Source organism: Erythrolamprus reginae, chromosome 6 (assembly GCF_031021105.1).
Source record: "Erythrolamprus reginae isolate rEryReg1 chromosome 6, rEryReg1.hap1, whole genome shotgun sequence".
Classification (NCBI taxonomy): domain Eukaryota; kingdom Metazoa; phylum Chordata; class Lepidosauria; order Squamata; family Dipsadidae; genus Erythrolamprus; species Erythrolamprus reginae.
The window spans coordinates 76,672,558-76,693,554 of record NC_091955.1 but is presented as its reverse complement, the minus strand read 5'-3'; the positions used below and the strand labels follow the sequence as shown (position 1 = coordinate 76,693,554).

Here is a 20,997-nt window from a genome sequence, read left to right as displayed (position 1 = left end):
ACCAGTAGTTGTTGTGGTTAGCTCTGGCCCAGCTCCTGCCCCAAGGACTGTGGATGTGGGGGAGACATCCACATGCTGCAGGCCTGTTTTGCCCCCGGTGGAATCTGCTGATGAAGGCTCCTCTGACCAAGAAGACATGAGTGACAGGGAGGAGGAGAGTGGGGCAGACAGCTCAGAAGGAGATCAATTATCTAGCTCCTCCTTGGATTCAGAACAAGAGTTAATGATACAGCCACGCATGCGGAGAGCGATGCATAGGCAACAACAACTGAGAGATTATTATCAAAGAAAATGAGGCCACCTGTAGTTGGGTGGGGCTGTGGTAATTAGTGAGGCTGCTATAAATAGCAGCCTGTAGGTTTGGCCATTGTGGATGATTATCTTATCGTTGTGTTTTGTGACTGCTTTACTGACTTTGACCTTTTGTGTGCTGATTTTTCCCCGCTTTGAAACTAAACCAGAGCAAAGTGTGTTTCACTTTGTGAAAGAAGAAGGACTGAATTGCCTCACAGCTGCAAGCTAAGTATCACAGAACTGATAAGGGACCTGTACAAATTACCAGTTTGTTTGGAGACCAGTTTGTTTGCTATACCAAAAGAGGGCTTAGGTTAAGTGAAGTTTCATTATAAAGAACATTGTTTTGAATTTTCAAACGTGTGTGTGTGTCTGAAATTTGTACCTGTGAATTTTTGGGAGGAGTCTACCAGAGAACCCGACAGAACAGTAGTGAAGTGGAACCCACCCCTGATCTAGTTCAATGTTTCTCAACCTTGGCAACTTGATAATGTGTGAACTTCAAGAGCTGAAATTAGTGAGATTAAGGGCAGGTCTTAACATTCCTAAATAAATACATTAATGAAAGCAGTTGACAACAGCAAGTGAGTTGTTTTTCATACAGAATTCCTAAAGTTACACAACAGTCTGTATCTGTCTGAAAATCTATGTGTGTAAGTGTGCATCTAGTTGTGGAAGGTAACCAGTGATGGGCTGCCAAAACTTTTACTGCCACACTGGCTTATTTTGTGGGTGTGGCTTGATGCTCATGTGACTAGGTAGGAGTGACTTACCGGCCATGTGACCAGGTGGGAGTGGCTTGATAATCATGTGGCCGGGGGTGGCTTAAAGATCATGTGACTGGGTGGGAGTGGCTTACCGAGCAAAATAAGTTTTCAAATAGGTGCTTGGAATCTTTTTCAGTTGATTAAGTCACATTACTTGAGTAGCCACAAAAAGGGAAAAAATGATAGACAGCATTATTTCTTGAGGAGCACAGGAACATTTTAAGGTTCATGGCTAGACGGGACCAACTGCGCAGCTATCTTCGGAGATAAGGGAGAACACCAGTGGCTGAGGCAATTAGGCGAATGGGGTTGCTGATAAATTGCCAGCATTGCAGAGAGCACATGTGGGAGTTTATCCGTTTGGAGAAGGACATATTGTGCTGGCTTTGTTCCTAGACTTTCACAGACTTTTTTGGGATATTTCACAGCTAAGTAAATCTTGTGGATTCACTCGAAGAGGTGGCTGTGACGCTCTCACAGCTGCTCTTATCTGCTCTGTTTGTTTTTGTCTCACAGCTTTCAAGGATGGTTATCTGTGTGAGAGCTAATTTGTTCAGTTTAAAGTGTGTGTGCACAGCCTTATCTTGGATAAACAGCTTTTCTGTTTACTTTACAACAGCGGGTGTGTTTGAATTTACATTTCTGACTTAATTGGGGCTCATAACGTGAAGCCCGGCATAACAGGTACTAGAGAAGGAAGGACAATAAAAAAGCTATTAAGTATTCAATAAATAGTGCAGAAACTTACTACCCCCACTGTGCCCTCCTCCCCCGTGGGGGCAGCAGCACATTACTCAAGGTAACTTTGTGGTCTCCTTCCCATCCTCCACGCTTATTTTAAATAAAGGCAGAAGGAGGATGGGAAATTACATGCAATTTCTCCCATTGTGCTGATGAACATGATCTGGTAATCAGATGGTGCAAAGGTGTGGCAGAGACAAGGGCTCTGAAACTCCTCCTGAGGGTGACCCTGCCCTGCCTCTGCAGCTGATCCTCCCATTGAACAAACCAGGTCCTTCTCCAGTAATTCTGCACTGGCCAGGATGACACCATAATAAGCAAAAGAAATTCCAAGCCTGTCATAGAAAACAAACCGAGTTAGCAATGGGAAACAATCCTTCTTTAGAATATTTTCCACAGATAATAAGATGCATCTACAGTAGTGGTTCTCAACCTGGGGGTCGGGACCCGTTTAGGGGTCGAACGACCGTTTCACATGGGTCGCCTAAGACCATGGGAAAAGATGGTGTTAGGAAGTAAAGCTTCTATTCTGGCACCTTGGAACATATTTTTACAATCCGACCAATCAGTGGGAGTGTCCCTCTGACCTTCCTGCCAATCAGCTTAAAGCTGTGTTGGAAGAATAGGTGCTAGACTTATGGTTGTTTTATTAAATTGGATTGTTACATGTTGTTTTTTATCATTGTTGTTAGCCGCCCCGAGTCTGCAGAGAGGGGCGGCATACAAATCCAATAAATAAATAAATAAAATAAATGAGGAACTCTATTAAAGGTCACAGCATTAGAAAGTTGAGAACCACTGATCTACAGGATACATTTCAGTGGTGGGTTGCTTTAGAACCAGTAGTGGAAATTTGCCACTGCTTGCTGAACTGGCAATGATGACTGCCAGTCCACGCTCCCAAATCAGTCCTGGGGTCACCACAGCTTGCAAAAAAACCCCTCTCTCTGCACATGCACAAAGGCTTCTGCGCATGTGCCATGGATCATTTCCGTGGTGACACACTTCCGACACAATGCGAACCAGTAGGGAAGTTAGTTTAGTTTAGTTTAGTTTAATCAGATTTGTATGCCGCCCCTCTCCGCAGACTCGGGGCGGCTCACAGCAACAGCAATACAAGACAAATCCAATATTAAATTAATTTTAAGAACACCACAAGTTAAAAACCAATCATACACACTAGCATACCATACACAAATTTTATAAGCCTAGGGGGAAGGAACATGTCAATTCCCCCATGCCTGACGACAGAGGTGGGTTTTAAGGAGCTTACGAAAGGCTAGGAGGGTGGGGGCAACTCTGATATCTGGGGGGAGTTGATTCCAAAGGGTCGGGGCCGCCACAGAGAAGGCTCTTCCCCTGGGTCCCGCCAAACGACATTGTTTAGTTGACGGGACCCGGAGAAGGCCAACTCTGTGGGACCTAACTGGTCGCTGGGATTCGTGCGGCAGAAGGCGGTCCCGGAGATATTCTGGTCCGGTGCCATGAAGGGCTTTATAGGTCATAACCAACACTTTGAATTGTGACCGGAAACTGATCGGCAACCAATGCAGACTGCGGAGTGTTGGTGTGACATGGGCAAATTTAGGAAAGCCCATGATAGCTCTCGCAGCTGCATTCTGCACGATCTGAAGTTTCCGAACACTTTTCAAAGGTAGCCCCATGTAGAGAGCGTTACAGTAGTCGAGCCTCGAGGTGATGAGGGCATGAGTGACTGTGAGCAGTGACTCCCGGTCCAAATAGGGCCGCAACTGGTGCACCAGACGAACCTGGGCAAACGCCCCCCTCGCCACAGCTGAAAGATGTTTCTCTAATGTGAGCTGTGGATCGAGGAGGACGACCAAGTTGCGGACCCTCTCTGAGGGGTTTAGTGACTCCCCCCCCAGGGTGATGGATGGACAGATGGAATTGTCCTTGGGAGGCAAAACCCACAGCCACTCCGTCTTATCCGGGTTGAGTTTGAGTCTGTTGACACCCATCCAGACCCCAACAGCCTCCAAGCACCGGCACATCACTTCCACTGCTTCGCCGACTGGACAAGGGGTGGAGATGTAAAGCTGGGTATCATCTGCATACTGATGATACCTCACCCCATGCCCTTGGATGATCTCACCCAGCGGTTTCATGTAGATATTAAATAGTAGGGGGGAGAGGACCGACCCCTGAGGCACCCCACAAGGGAGTAACCTAGAGGTCGACCTCTGACCCCCCACTAACACCGACTGCGACCGGCCAGAGAGGTAGGAAGAGAACCACTGAAGGACAGTGCCTCCCACTCCCAACCCCTCCAGCCGGTGCAGAAGGATACCATGGTCGATGGTATCGAAAGCCGCTGAGAGGTCAAGAAGCACCAGGACAGAGGATAAACCCCTGTCCCGGGCCCGCCAGAGATCATCCATCAGCGCGACCAAAGCAGTTTCCGTGCTGTAGCCGGGCCTGAATCCTGACTGCTGAGGACCTAGATAAGTTAACTAGAACCCACCACTGGTACATTTGATAGTCCCAACTGGAACAGGAAAGGACTTCATGGTATCAAACTAATTAACAGTACACCAAACTTTTAAGGGATTGGTAAATACTATTAATTACCCATACAATTTCCAGTATGCAAGGATGAACAAAATGTTTGCTACTGAATGAAGCAATTCAAATAATCCTTTTGTACACTTGGATTAAATGGTTCAACTTCTCGTAATTTCAAAATGGATTTAAAATTTTGCACTGATCCTAGAACCGATAAAGTAACAGTAAAATAAAATTTTGTTGGTTAGAATTTATATTTCAATGTGTCAAATGGATGGAACCGTGAAGGATGCTTGGCTGGAGAAGGCCAAGCAGAGCATCCTACAGAGAATATAATGAATAAATGTAAGTTAAATTACTATAATAATTGCTTGCTATTCTGATTAGCTTCAGAATAGTAATTTTTATTCTGAAGTTAATCAGAGTTGGGAGCTATGTAATACATTCAAAAACAAAATAAATCTAAATTTTCCCTTTAGCATTCATTAATTTTACCTCGTGCATTGCAGTTTGAAAAAAGAAAATCGTATGAAATTACCATATAATCCATATTTGCAAAGATGTCCGTAAGTATTTGGGATCAAATAGGTCTTTGAATCTACCTCGGTTTTCCTAGAAATATGTTAAAGAAACAGTCAGAAATGCACAGGATATGTGCTGCTCAGGTGCTGAAGACACATCCCAAGCTTTGAAACATTGAATTTAATCTAAATTTCAGTTCAGTAACTCCTGGTAGCCCAAGCAAACATAGACAAAATAAAATTCAGAAACATCTGTAAGGCCACATCTTGGACATTGGGAGTTGTTGTGGTTGGCTCTGGCCCAGCTCCTGCCCCAGGGAATGGGGAGGTGGATGCAGGGGAAACTTCAACATGTCACAGGCCTGTGTTATTGCCGACAGAATCAGTTCAGAGTTTAGTTCAGTGTTTTTCAACCAGTGTGCCGTGGCACACTAGTGTGCCGCGAGACATGGTCAGGTGTGCCGCGAAGCTCAGAGAGAGAAAGAAAGAGAGAGAGCAAGAAAGCAAGAGATAGAGAGAGAAAGCAAGCAAGAGACAAAGAGCGAGAGAGAGAAAAAGAACAAGAGAGAGAGAAAGAACAAGAAAAAGAAAGCAAGAGAGAGAAAGAGAGAGAAAGAGAAAGAAAGCAAGAGATAGAGAGAGATGGAGGGAGGGAAGGAGAGAGAGAGAAAGTCATAGAGGGAGGGAGGGAGGGAGAGAGAAAGAGCAAAAAAGAGGAAGGAAGAGAAAGAAAGAGGGATGGAGAGAGAGAGAGAAAGAGTAAGGGAGAGAAAGAGGGAGGGCCAGAGAAATAGAGCGAAAGGGAAGAAGAGAGAGAGATAATTTTTTTGTCCAAACTTTTTTTAGCGCCCCCCCCCCCTCGCTCAATGTGCCCCAGGGTTTCGTAAATGTAAAAAAATGTGCCGCGACTCAAAAAAGGTTGAAAATCACTGGTTTAGTTTCCTCAGACGAAGAAGAAGGTGGGAGTGACTCAGCAGAGGGGGGCTTGGCACACAGCCCAGGCAGTCAATCTCCCTTATCTTCCGTTGATTCAGATGATGACATTTTGGACCCACGCAAGCGCAGAATTATGCATAGAAAAGACCAAGTAAGAACATATTACAGGAAATAATGGAGGCTACCTGTGTTTGGGTGGGGCTCCAGTAATTAGGGCTGCTGCTATAAATAGCAGCATGTGGGTTTGGCCATTGTGGAAGAATATCTGATCAGAGTTCGTCAGGAATCTTGTGTTGCTGGACTTTGTTGCTTTTTCATGCCTTTGAAACCAAAGCAGAGCAACGTGTGTGTGTGTGTGTGTGTGTGTGTGTGTCTCACTTCATTGGAAGAAGGGGTGTGAAGTTTCCTCACAACTACTAGCTAACTACTTAATGACTGCTTAAGGGAAATTGTACAGACTACCCGGTTGTTTTGGGACGAGTGCTCTTTGCAATACAAAAAGAGTGCTTTGTTTATTTTGAATTTTGTGATAAAGAACATTGTTTTGAATTTTCAAATGTGTGTGTGTGTCTGAAATTTGTACCCTTGAATTTTCGGGAGCCTCCTATCAGAGAGCCCGGCAGAACAGGAGTTGACTGCAGTGTTCACTTCATTTCACTACAGCTTGCACAATACATATTATGATTGTGTCATACGTTGTGCCAACAATGGAATACCATATTTTTTGGAGTATAAGGACCCACCTTCCCCCCCAACCTAAAAGAGGCTGAGAATTTGGGTGTGTATTATACTCTGAATGTACCTTTTGAAGGTTTTTTCTAGCCCTAACGCGGTGCTAACGATCTTCCTGGCTTGCGGGATTTTTTTTCATTGCTACTCAATTTTTACCCCCCAGCCCTAAGTCTTGTTTTTATTGCTATTCCCTCCCAAAAAATTGCCCCCCCAGCCCTAACAAGGTTCGAACGATCTTTCTGGCTTGCAAGATTTTTTCATTGCTACTCTCAAGTTTTTTTATAGCCCTAAGTCTTTGCAGGCTTGTTTTCATTGCTATTCCCTCTGAAAAAGTTTTTTTTCCAGCCCTAACCAGGGCATAAAATAATATGCTAAAGCTGACCAGCTGATACTCAGATGAATACCTGGTAGGTAGACTTTTTCTCCCTATTTTCCTCTCTCAAAACTAAGGTCCATCTTATACTCTGATGTGTCTTATACTCCAAAAAATACGGTATATAAGAAAAGAAGAGTTGTACCAATAAGATCTTCTTGTCTTTTGTAATATCTAGTAAATTAAATTCCATTGATGTGAACAGATAGTTAAGCATCATTATTGTACTTTATGGCCTTTAATTACTTTATTTAAGAAGGCTACCATTTAGGTCAGTGATGGCAAGCATTTTTTTCCTTGGGTGCTGAAAGAGTGTGCGTGCGCTATCCACACCCATAATTCAATGCCTGGGGAGGGCAAAAACAGCTTCTCCCATCCCCCAGAGGCCCTCTGGAAGCTGGAAACAGCCTGTTTCCCAATTTCTGGTGCGCCCAGTAGGCTTGTTTCGCCCACCACAGGCTCCAAAGGAGCCGGGGTAAGATAAAAATGCCCTCCCTCATCCCCCCGGAGGCTCTCTGGAAGCCAAAAATACCCTCCCAGAGCCTCCTTGCAAGCCCAGAATCAGCTGCCTCGCACACACATGCACTTTGGAGCTGAGCTAGAGCAATGGCTTGCATGCCACCAAATACGGCTCTGCGTGCCACCTGTGGCACCCGTGCCATAGGTTCGCCATCACTGTTTTAGGTGATCAAGTCTGCTGTCATAGTTTAACACAGTGTTTCTCAACCATGGCAGTTGAAGATGTGTGGAGCATGCTACATGAATACCTTTGGGATCGCCTTCTGCCGCATGAATCCCAGCAACTGGTTAGGTCCCACAGAGTTGGCCTTCTCCAGGTCCTGTTGACTAAGCAATACCGTCTGGTGGGACCAAGGGGAAGAGCCTTCTCTGTGGCGGTCCCAGCCCTCTGGAATCAACTTCCCCCAGAGATTAGAACTGCCCCCACTCTCCTTGCCTTTCGCAAGGTCTTAAAAACCCACAGCCTCCAGGCACTGGCACATCACTTCCACTACTTTGCTGACTGGAAGCCTCCAAGGGGCCTCTCTAGGAATCTCCTGGGAGGAAACAGGGCCTCCACCCTCCCTGTGGTTTCCCCAGGCTTGGGGAAGTTGATATTCTCTATAGCTACTATGATTTATGTATGGTTTGCTTGGGTTGTGTGATTAACTTTTATGATAAGGGTTTTAATCTGTTTTTAATATTGGATTTGTACATTGTGTATTGTGTTGTGAACCGTCCCGAGTCTTCGGAGAGGGGCAGCATACAAATCTAATAAATAATAATAATAGTAATTATTATTATTATTATTATTATTATTATTATTATTATTATTATTATGATGGCTAGGGAATTCTGGGATTTAAAGTCCACACATTTCTCAACATGCCAACGTTGAGAAACACCGTTTTAATGGCTGGATAGTCAGCAGATGGATAATTTAATAATGGGAATCAGTCTGCACCTCATGGTTTGGAGGAAGGAGGTTAACAAAAATATTGAAAAACTTACTTCAACAGTTTCGACCAACTTTCCTTCAGGCATAACAGAACGGTTCATTTTAGCAATCCACTGGAGAGTAGCGAGGGCCGCTTTATCATTTCCACAAGATACGTTATATCGAGCAGACTCGGGGATAAACTGCAAAATACAAATGAGTTAGATAAACAAGCACCAGCATTTCCAGCGCACCATCAATCTTATACTCTTGTTGTAATAAAGACTGGATTCGATGTGGTATCTGTTTTAGCATTATAACGTTCAGATCAATACGATGAGTCACTGCAGAGCAATTTGTACAATGCTTTCTGCCCACACACAAGCCATTTTCGGACAGTGTATCAGAAAGTAATAGAAAGTGCTAATCCGCAAATTACAACTATAGCTAGAAACAATTCCAATAAACCCCCAAAAGATAAATGAATACTGGTGCTTATGTATGCAATTACAAGTCTACCAATTTGTCTGAATAAAATTGGTGTCCAAACAGAATGGAAGCATAAACATTTTGTATGACTTAGCACAGAGAGTAATGTAAAATGGACTGTTTCTTAGCCAGAAAGTTACTGGGATACAATTGGCATTCTTGGCTTTGGAAGTCACCCCTAGGTTCCCTTTTCCTCACTTGTAGGTTAAGTTGGCATCAGAGCACTTTTGTAATACAGTGGTACCTCTACTTACAAACTTAATTCGTTCCATGACCAGGTTCTTAAGTAGAAAAGTTTGTAAGAAGAAGCAATTTTTCCCATAGGAATCAATGTAAAAGCAAATAATGCATGTGATTGGGGAAACCACAGGGAGGGTGGAGGCCCTGTTTCCTCCCAGGAGATTCCTAGAGACGCCCCACGGAGGCTTCTCCCGCCTTTTCTGGCCCTGTTTCCTCCCAGGAGATTCCTAGAGAGGCCCTATGGAGGCTTCCAGTCAGCGAAGTGGTGGAAGTGATGTACCAGTGCCTGGAGGCTGTTGGGGTCTGGATGGGTGACAACAAGCTCAAACTCAACCCCGACAAGACGGAGTGGCTGTGGGTTCTGCCTCCCAAGGACAATTCCATCTGTCCGTCCATTACCCTAGGGGTGGAATCATTGCCCCCCTCGGAGAGGGTCCGCAACTTTGGTGTCCTCCTCGATCCAGAGCTGACATTGGAACATCTTTTGGCTGTGGCGAGGAGGGCGTTTGCCCAGGTTCGCCTGGTGCACCAGTTGCGGCCCTATTTGGACAGGGAGTCATTGCTCACAGTCGCTCATGCCCTCATCACCTCGAGGTTCGACTACTGCAATGCTCTCTACATGGGGCTACCTTTGAAAAGTGTTCGGAAACTTCAGATCATGCAGAATGCGACCGCGAGAGCCATTGTGGGGTTACCTAGGTTCGCCCACGTCTCTCCAACACTCCATGGCTTGCATTGGCTGCTGATTACCTATAAAGCCCTACATGGCATTGGACCAGAATACCTTCAGGACTGTCTCCTGCCGCACGAATCCCAGCAGCTGATAAGGTCCCACAGAGTTGGCCTTCTCTGGGTCAACGTTACCTGGCGGGCCCCAGGGGATGAGCCTTCTCTGTGGTGGCCCCAGCCCTCTGGAATCAACTCCCCCCAGAGATTAGAACTTCCCCCACCCTCCTGGTGTTTTGTAAATTGCTTAAGACCCACCTGTATTGCCAGGCATGGGGGAATTGAGGCTTTTATATTTTTATGTATGGTATGCGTGTGGTGCATGGTTTTTAAATGTTGGGGGTTTTAGATGTTTTTAATATTAGATTTGTTTACATTGTAACATTGTTATTATTGTTGTTGTGAGCCGCCCCGAGTCTTTGGAGAGGGGCGGCATACAAATCTAATAAATTATTATAAAATTATTATTATTCTCCACACCTAGGAATTTCATTTATATAACTTTTCATTAGAAACAAGATATTCCTACATTACTTCATCGATTGGTTGGAAAATTACTAATTATTGAATTACTATTCAGTCTGAAAGGTTTTTTTTCCCATATGAAAGGATTGGGATATAAAATCTGCTTCTGTATCCAAATAAGTTTCAGATATGAAGTTACCTCTGCTCTCTGTATTATGATAGGTTCATCCTCTTTAGAAGAGTTTCAAGCTAAGCATGCACAACAATGCTCTCTTTATCACAAACTAAATCTATTGAATTTGACAGATACAGTTGAGCATTTTGCCTGATATTAGCTGATAAAAATGTTGATAATTTGCCAGCATCTATGAATTTCTTTATAAACAAGAATTATCTACACATATACATACCCACACACCAGTGGTGGATTTATTGATTTATTGATTTATTGATTTATTGATTTATTGATTTATTGATTTATTGATTTATTGATTTATTGATTTATTGATTTATTGATTTATTGATTTATTGATTTATTAGATTTGTATGCCACCCCTTTCCATAGACTCGGGGCAGCTCACAACATAATAAAACAATTCATAACAAATCTAATAATTTACAATTTAAAATTTAAAGTAGTTAAGAAGACCCCATTATTAAGCAGACATACCTACAAACATACCATACATAAATTGTATAGGCCCGGGGGAGATATCTCAATGCCTCCATGCCTGACGACAAAGGTGGGTTTTGAGGAGTTTACGAAAGGCAAGGAGGGTAGGGGCAGTTCTAATCTCTGGGGGGAGCTGGTTCCAGAGAGTCGGGGCCGCCACAGAGAAGGCTCTTCCCCTGGGGCCCACCAACCGACATTGTTTAGTTGGCGGGACCCGGAGAAGGCCGACTCTGTGGGACCTAATCGGTCGCTGGGATTCATGCAGCAGAAGGCGGTCTCACAGATATTCTGGTCCGATGCCATGAAGGACTTTATAGGTCATAACCAACACTTTGAATTGTGACCGGAAATTGATCGGCAACCAATGCAGACTGCGGAGTGTTGGTGTAACATGGGGATTGCTCCCGTATTGGCCCGGTTCTGAAAAATGGTAGAAACAGTGGCCGAAGGCTCAGCCTACCTATCTGGGGCACATCTGCGCATGCATAGAAGCATTGTGTCGAACCAATAGCAATGGGTTTTAGAACCCACTACTACCACATACCTTTCTACCTAACTCTCTATTTGCAAAACTAAGTTTGAAGTCTTTCAGACCTTAAATACGAGGAGAAGTAGAATGCCTGGAATAGAAGCAATTCGGATCAGCCACCGCCAGCCAAGAGTTGGGTTAACAACCGACGCCAATCCAATAATTAATAAGGAACCTGACAACCAAAATACCTGTGAAATGGAAAAACAAAGGATGGATTAGGAGACAATGAGGTTTTCTACATCTTTACATTCTTTCAATATCCACGTCTTTGTTTAAACTGAGTTGCTGCATAAAACACAATTAAAATATTGAGTTAAGCAAAATGGTTATCGGTTGGTTCTTGAAGCTTGAATGTCAGCTCTCAATCTTTCTCAGAATGTGTTGTGGTTAGCTCTGGCCCTGCTCCTGCCCCAAGGACTGTGGATGTGGGGGAGACATCCACATGCTGCAGGCCTGTTTTGCCCCCGGTGGAATCTGCTGATGAAGGCTTCTCTGACCAAGAAGACATGAATGACAGGGAGGAGGAGAGTGTGGCAGACAGCTCAGAAGGAGATCAATTATCTAGCTCCTCCTTGGATTCAGAACAAGAGTTAATGATACGCATGTGGAGAGCGATGCATAGGCAACAACAACTGAGAGATTATTATCAAAGAAAATCAGGCCACCTGTGGTTGGGTGGGGCTGTGGTAATTAGTGAGGCTGCTATAAATAGCAGCCTGTGGGTTTGGCCATTGTGGAGGATTATCTGATCGTTGTGTTTCGTGACTGCTTTACTGACTTTGACATTTTGTGTGTTGATTTTTCCCCGCTTTGAAACTAAACCAGAGCAAAGTGTGTTTCACTTTGTGAAAGAAGAAGGACTGTGAATTGCCTCACAGCTGCAAGCTAAGTATCTCAGAACTGATAAGGGACTTGTACAAATTACCAGTTTGTTTGGAGATGAGTGCTCTTTGCTATACCAAAAGAGGGCTTAGTTTAAGTGAATTTTCATTATAAAGAACATTGTTTTGAATTTTCAAACATGTGTGTGTCTGAAATTTGTATCTGACTTTTTCGGGAGGATTTTGCCAGAGAGCCCGACAGAACAAAACTTGTACAGAGCTAAAAGTTTCCCAATTATATTTAACAAGTTTATTTAATGATAGCTCTAACCTCATCCCACTTGCTCGTGCTGAATTGAAATCAATAAATCAATTATTCATTGCAAGAGAAATTAATACTGAAAAAAGGGAGTAAACATTTCCAATTCCTTTGATTGGGACAGGAAAAGACTGTGTCAGGTGTAATGGACTTCAATAGAACCCTGGGCAATATCAACAACTGCTTGTGAGAGTTCAAAGGTAGATGGTCAAAATCCCATGAAATGTAGCAGATGGAGATGTCTAAGAAAGTTCCTTGGATCCCAGATTTTATTTACTTCTGACTATGTATTCCTATAGGTAGTCTTCAACCGACCCTCCAAGTTTCTGATCATAAGCAAGGCAGTTGTTAAGTGAATTTTGCCTAATTTTATGGCATTTTCTTGCCACCGTTGTTAAATGAATCACTGCATTGTTAAATGAACCATGAGGTCATTGAACAAACCTTCCCACATTGACTTTGCTCGTCAGAAGCTGATTGGGAAGGTTACAAATGTGATCATATGACCCTAGTTAGTCCAACTGTTATAAACACATGTTAGTTGTAAGCCCCCAAATTTTGATCACGTAACCATGGGGATATTGAGACTCGGTGGCACAGTGGTTAGAGTGCAGTACTGCAAGCTACTTCTGCTGATCAGCGGCTGCCAGCAGTTTGGCAGATCGAATCTCAGTAGGCTCAAGTTTGACTCAGCCTTCCATCCTTCCAAGATCAGTAAAACGAGGACCCAGATTGTTGGGGAAAACAGGCTTACTCTCTGTAAACCACTTAGAGAGGTCTGTAAAGCACTGTGAAGGGGTATATAAGTCTAAATGCTAAGTCTAAATGTGCCATTGTAACTTCAAATGATCACTAAACAAATGGTTGTAAGTTGAGGACTACCTGAAAAACTTTTAAGGCAGCTTAAGAAACCCATAACCATTACAATTCAGTAATGATACCTCCCACCAACACCCACCCATAACAAGAGCCAAGGTGGTGCAGTGGTTAGAGTGCAGTACTGCAGCTACTTCTGCTGACTGCAATTTGGCAGTTCGAATCTGACCAGGCTCTTCCATCTTTCCGAGGTATGTAAAATGACGACCCAGATTATTGGGGGCAATATGATGACTTTCTAAACCACTTAGAGGGGGCTGTTGTTTTATTGACTCCACGACCAGACAGCAATTAGCAATCAGACACAGAGTTGGGAAGTATAATAGTCTATTGTACAAGCAAACTTGTTGAAAAGCACAAATTAAAGCAAATAATGTCTGCCGACTGCCAAAATTCAAAGCGAGTGGCAAAACCGATAAGGAATGTTCCAAAAACAGAGTTGTAACTTAAAGCCTTTAGCTTGGCTGAAGCAGAAATACTCAGACTTCTCAAAACTATATTTTTTGCAGCAATATTTGAGAGAAGGAAAAACTCTGAACTTGCTCTTTCCCTCTTGTAGGTATAAATGTTGATTTCCTGCAAAGGGAACCTTCCAATTTCCTTCCCTTTTGAACACTGTGATTACACACTGTGCATTGCAGTATTCAAGGCCTCTTTCTTCATCTGTGTATCTGCTCTTGCCTCTCACGCATTCTTCTCACCTGTGCGTCTAAAGTAGGATCCACAATCTCCTCCTCCTCACCAGACCCAGACAAGGCCCTAGCTGGGTGTTTTATATTCTCTGCAGGACCCTCAATATCCATCTCCTCCTCACTATCTGACTCCTCTGACAGCTCAGATGGATCAGTTCCTCCTCTTCAGAGTCTCTGATTAAAGGAGCTGGCTGTGAACCAACCACAACAACTGCAAAGCACTGTGAAACAATACATAAGTCAGAGTGCTATTCCTATTTATTTTGAGCTGAGCTCCATCCCTCCATCTTATGTTGTTTTTTTCTTGGCAACAAACTCTCTGTCTCATTCTCTCTTCCCAACCATTCTCCCCAACTCTAGGGACTTTTACTTCTTCTACTTTGCTTTCATAAAATGATGCAGGCAATATTCACACATCACCATAAAGTAGAGCAGCATATCAGATATGGATAACTCTGTTTTATCTGGTCTTAAAGAAGCAGCTGATTTACTCCCCATTCAGAGGGGATGATCTGGGAACGGGAAGCATGCTTCTTTTGGAGGTGTCATCCCTTGACCTTCTCTTTAGTTGAGGCCAGTTATACCTGTATCCCCTAAAAATTCATCTTTCTTGGAAAACTGTTCAAATTGTTAGCTATCCCTACAACTTCTCGCAACAAATGCCATCACTGTAATTGCCCAATGTATGGAGAAGGACTTTATCTGTCCTTAACCTCTATTCAGTTTCATTGACTGTCCATGACCACTTCGATATAAGAAAAATGAAAGAAAATTATCCACGCAAAATTGCACAGATCTTTGCCTCTTATAAACCTTTTTTTCCCCATTTAAAAACTCTTAATGGTTTTTAATACAGCCTGAAGTATGCTTTGTTGGTATAAATAGTGATATACAGTGTTCCCTCGATTTTCGCGGGTTCAAACTTCACGAAAAGTCTATACCACGGTTTTTCAAAAATATCAATTGAAAAAATACTTCGCTGTTTTTCCCCCTATACCACAGTTTTTCCCGCCCGATGGCGTCATATGTCATCGCTAAACTTTCGTCCGCCTTTATTAAATATTTTTTTAATAAACTTTAAATAAACATGGTGAGTAATAATCTAAATGGTTGCTAAGGGAAGGGGAAATTGCACTTTAGGGGTTGTGATACTGTCCATAGCCAAAAATAGTGTATTTACTTCCGCATCTCTCAGCATCTCTCTCATGGAAATTCAACTTTCGCGGGTGGTCTCGGAACGCATCCCCCACGAAAGTCAAGGGAACACTGTATTGATATATTTCTCAGCAAATAGATTTTTGGCTTACCTGTGATAATGGCAAAACATAACCACGGTATTTTGTGGGCAAATATTCTGTTTTTATTATAAGCCTTTAAAAAAAAGGTAAGGAAAGAAGATAAGAAGATTAATGAAAGAAAAAGAAATGTTATTTATTGGGTCCAAATACTTCCAGGTTTGTTTTAATAAGAGTTTGTTGAAGTAGGCATAATGACCAGATTCATACAAAGTACCCAATCAATCTGACCTCACCTAAACAAACCCAACCCAAGCCTTCACTGTTTTTTTTTATTGCAACACTCATCAATTATAACTGAACTGTTTTATTTTAGGCTTAAACCTAGAACTTGAAAAAGTAAGAAATATATGTTAATCTGCTCTGGAAGATTATAAATATTATATGCAATTGGCTATACCCATAGTACTTCTGAGTTCTGATCCTATGGTAAAATATGCATGCATTAAAAACATCAGAATGTACACAACATCACATGAGAATGCTGACATTTCTCTTATTATTATTTGCACTATGACATTACCCTTGTGAATGACCTGATACGCCACATCCTACGAGGGCTCGAAGAAAGACAAACCAGACGTACGAAGGAGAAAACGATGTCAGCAAAGAGAAATAGGCTCCCCACGCAAAAGAGATGATTAAAACCTGGGAGACAATTCATAGACAGGAAGTCATTGACTTCAAAGCAACATTTAGCACTGTAGGATATTTATCTCAAGTTTTCTTTGCAGATGAGTTCTGAACATTTCACACTAGGAAAAAAACATAATTAAGCTTGCACTGAAATACATATTTCTTGAATGTGTGTCACTATATTGCATAAAGCCCTTCATGGCACCGGACCAGATTATCTCAGGGACCACCTTCTGCTGCATGAATCCCAGTGACCAGCTAGGTCCCACAGAGTGGATCTTCTCCGGGTCCCGTCAACTAAAGAATGTCGCTTGGCAGGACCCAGGGGAAGAGCCTTCTCTGTGGCGGCCCCGGCCCTCTGGAACCAACTCCCCCCAAAGATTAGAATTGCCTCCACCCTCCTTGCCTTTCGTAAGCTGCTTAAAACCCACCTCTGCCATCAGGCATGGGGGGAATTGAGACCCTCTTCCCCCTAGGCCTTTACAATTCTAGGCATGATATGTATGTATGTATGTTTGGGTTTTTTTTATATTAATGGGTTTTTAATTGTTTCTAACATCAGACTACTATTGTACACTGCTTTATTGTTGCTGTTAGCTGCCCTGAGTCTCCAGGGAGGGGCGGCATACAAATCCAATCAATCAATCAATCAATATATATATATATATATATGTGTGTGTGTGTGTGTGTGTGTGTGCGTGCGTGCGTGCGTGCGTGCGTGTGTGTGTTCCAGATAAAATGCATAAAATATGATGTTCACCTACTTTAGTGAAATTTAATTAAAATTAAATTGATAAATTGTTATTATTTTTTATCTTGCCTTAGTTACTTTTATAAATAACTTAAGATAGTAAACATAACTACGAGAGAGTGTTACTGGCCCAAAGTCACCCAGCCAGCTTACATTTGACAAAGAAATGAATGTAAATCTAAAAGGTACAGTACTATTAACTTGGAGTTTTGGGGGGGGGGAAATAGGAAGAAAACAAAACAAGTTAAAGAAACAATAATGAAAGTACAACTGCTGGAAGAGAAGGTGGGGGGAAAGGGAAGAGAAAGGAAACAAATAAATTTTCCAACAGAATAAATGAGAATACAATGAAAAATAATATGGAAACTCTAAGGATCAAAGTGAAAGCTGTTAAGTTACAAAATGTGGAGATAATAATAATAATAATAATAAAAAAAATAATTTTTATTAGATTTGTATGCCGCCCCTCTCCAAGTACTCGGAGCGGCTCACAACAAGTAAAACATCATATACAAATCTAATGTTAAAACAATTTTAAAGCCCCCTATTAAAAACAGTCATACCACCCAAACACACCATACATAAAGTCAAGACAGCTAAGGATATATCAATTCCTCCATGCCTGGCGACATAGATGGGTTTTCAAAAGTTTGTGAAAGGCAAGGAGGGTCGGGGCAGTCCTAATTTCCGGGGGGGAGCTGATTCCAGAGAGCCTGGGCCACCACAGAGAAGGCTCTTCCCCTGGGTCCCACCAGATGGCATTGTTTTGTCGATGGGACCCGGAGAAGGCCAATTCTGTGGGACCTAATTGGTCACTGGGATTCGTGCGGCAGCAGGCGGTCCTGGAGGTATTTTTGTCCGATGCCATGTAGGGCTTTATAAGTCATAACCAACACTTCGAATTGTGACAGGAAACTGTGCAAGCCGCGGAGTGATGATGAAACACGGGCATATCTGGGGAGGCCCATGATTGCACTCGCGACTGCATTCTCAAGGTGATGAGGGCATGAGCGACTGTGAGAAATGACTCCCTGTCCAAATAGGACCCCAACTGGTGAACCAGGAAGTGTCTATGTAGTTTTGCTGATGAGATATTTAGTGGAATGATGAAGTTGTAGATAAGAAAAATATGCATATAAAAGAGTGCTTGCTCCAAAAAAATAAGAGAAAAATGTTGAATGATGAATTTATAAAGAAATACTTGTGAATATTTCAAAAGTAGTGAAATAGAGCAAGGAAAATAAATAAGTTTGAAGAGCTTTGTGGATCATGGAAGCTTTTGTCCTACACTTCAGTAAGTGAACTTTTAAAGCATAAGATGGCATCCTCTTTAAATTCAAAAAGTTTTCAGCAGGTAAGAACGTCCACAACTTCAGATGTTGATTTGTTGTATATGTATAATATGTGCAGAAATAAATGTGTGTGTATATATAGATGAGTGTAGCAAAAAATGTATGTATGTAAATATGGTGAGGGGAACTAAGGAGAAGCGAATGAATGCTTCATTCAGCATAAAAGAACTTTGCCTCAGCATGTAAAAAAATATTCTCGCTTATGCTTTCTTTAGCACATAGGAAGCGATTGTAAAGGGAGGAACCCATCATACATATATATAGTATGTGTGCATAAGGTTAAGAAAATAGAGAAGTGAAAAGCTATAAAATTGTGCAAAACAGGAAAACTGGTAGAACATATGCTTTTACATTACAGTGATCCCCCGAGTTTCGCGATCTCGATAATTGCGAAACGCTATATCGCGATTTTTCCACCCGATGACGTCACTCCCTTCCTTTCTCATCTTTCTTTCTCTCTCTCTTTCTCTATCTTGCTTCTTCCTCTCTCACACTCTCTTCCTCCCTCTCTCATCTCTTTCTTTCCTTCTCTCTCTTTCTCTATCTCTCCCCCTCTTGCTCTCGAGCGGCGGGCGGCACCCAGGGAAGGTTCCTTCGGCCGCCCACCAGCTGATCTGCTCGGCAGTGCGGCAGCAGCGAGGAGCCGAAGATGGGGTTTCCCCGTTGCCTGAGCAACGGGGAAACCCCATCTTCGGCTCCTCGCTGCTGCCGTGCTGCAAGCGAGCGGCAAGATCAGCTGTTGGGCGGCCGAAGGAACCTTCCCTGGGTCTTCCCTGGGTCTTCCCCGCCGCCCACACGCAAACTCCACCATCTGCGCATGTGCGGCCATGGAAAAAGGGGCGCGCATGCACAGATGGTGTTTTTACTTCCGCACCACTACATCCCGAAATATCGATTATCGCGAGGGGTCTTGGAACGGAACCCTCGCGATAATCGGGGGATCACTGTATTGGTCTATTATCAGGGGTGGGCTACTGCCCGGATGGGGGAAAACACAGTGGGGTAGCAAAAATGGAGCTCCACCCCAAAGCACCCATTTTGCCCAGAAAGATGTTGAAAGAAAATGCATAAGCCACACCCACAGTGTGATAGTAAACATTTTGGTAACCCTTCACTGCCTATGATAAAAAGGATATTATATTTTGGAGGCAAAATTTACAGCCAAATTTGAAAAAAAACCTTTGTATTGACGTATTTGATGTATGAGAAAGTATATAAAGTGAAATAATCTGAGTTCAGCATACTTCCCTGTGGAGTTCATCCAACAGCTGTTGATTTTCTATATCAAGAAAAGATATGTTCTGTCCAAGCGGTAATAGGCTTAGGTTTTAAGGATGCAACAAAATAGACAATACAAAATTGGTACCGCTACATAGAGGAACACATTCAATTTGAAATTGTGGATACAAAAATGAATATGATGAATGAAAATAAAGTGAAAAAAAATTATGGGAAGATGGGACAGGGATAGAGGTTTTACGGTTAGTAGAATTCGAGACTGAGTTATAAAGAATAAACTGGAATCACTCTGTAATTTGTAAACATGGTAATGTTCTTGGTTTAAAATAATATAAATCAGTACACCCTCATTTCAGTGGAGGGGTCTGAATGAATGATGTTTGGTGGTGGGAGCACATATCACCGTGCACTTGTCTTTTGTGTAGTGTATATCCGCTGTCATTATTAAAAACTAATAAAATTTATTTATTTATTTTTAAAAAGAAAAGATATGTTCTTTCTTACAAGTTTAATGATACCATATAAGAAGATCAATATGAGAACTTTCAGTGAGAACATGATGAGCTGGAGATCCCTGAAGGATACACGGTAGCAGAGATCAATGACCAGAAGATAAGTTCTGGCCCATGAAATCTTTCTGGGCAAAGGAGAGATTGTGAGATTGCCCACAAGCACTCTGGACTCCTACAGTAAATAAACTGCAGAACTGAGGTTTGTGCAGTTGGCTCGTGAATAGAGAAGATGGAACTCAAAGGATTTCATTTAAGTTCAGTCATAATATAGCCTATATCAGTGATGGCGAACCTATGGCACAGGTGCCACAGGTGGTACACAGAGCCATATCTGCTGGCACGGGAGCTGTTGCCTTAGCTCAGCTCCAACATGCATATGTGTGTCGGCGAGCTGATTTTTGGCTTGCACAGAGGTTCTGGGAGGATGCTTTTTGCTTCTGGAGAGCCTCTGGGGGGATGGGAGAGGGTGTTTTTACCCTCCCCCAGCTCCAGGGAAGCCTTTGGAGCCAGAGGTGGGCGAAACATGAGCCTACTGGGCTCACCAGAAGTTGGGAAACAGGCCAATTTTGGCCTCCAGAGGGCCTCCAGGAGGCGAGGGAAGCTGTTTTCACCCTCCCCAGGCATTGAATTATGGGTGTGGGCACTCATGCATATGTGATAGTGTGCACCCACGTTCTTTTAGCACCCAAAGAAAAAAAGGTTCACTATCACTGGCTATATAAACTAAGAGCTGGACAAAAAAGTGAGTTTTCATCACTTTAGGAATTGCACTTTAATTGATTTAACTGTTAAGAATCTTTGAATCAACACGTTTTGTAACATTCATCAGGTGAATTTTGTCCAATCTTTGGAGAAAAACGACTTTTTAAAAAAGGTAGAGAGAGTAAAGAGCAAAAGCACGATTAGAATTATTCAGTATGTAACTGAACAGTATAATAAAATTATTATTAAAAAATTAAATGAAACATTTTAAAAAAGCACTTACCTTACAACGACCGAATTTATCTGCTAGCATCCCAAATGTTACACTAGCCACCATGTAGCCAAAAAAAACCAT

General features: G+C 42.6%; 1 protein-coding gene across 1 annotated transcript in view; it reads right to left on the bottom strand.

Annotated features, from left to right (window-relative positions):
* The window catches only part of SVOPL (SVOP like), a 30,556-nt gene extending 9,559 nt beyond the window's left edge, over positions 1-20,997 (bottom strand). Inside the window, exons 1-7 of the mRNA XM_070754971.1 lie at positions 20,926-20,997; positions 15,974-16,098; positions 15,463-15,526; positions 11,510-11,635; positions 8,397-8,525; positions 4,864-4,937; positions 1,932-2,137 (exon numbers count right to left, since the gene is read on the bottom strand). Of these exons, the coding sequence (XP_070611072.1) occupies positions 1,932-2,137; positions 4,864-4,937; positions 8,397-8,525; positions 11,510-11,635; positions 15,463-15,526; positions 15,974-16,098; positions 20,926-20,997 (796 nt within the window). The remainder of the gene's footprint in view (positions 1-1,931; positions 2,138-4,863; positions 4,938-8,396; positions 8,526-11,509; positions 11,636-15,462; positions 15,527-15,973; positions 16,099-20,925) is intronic.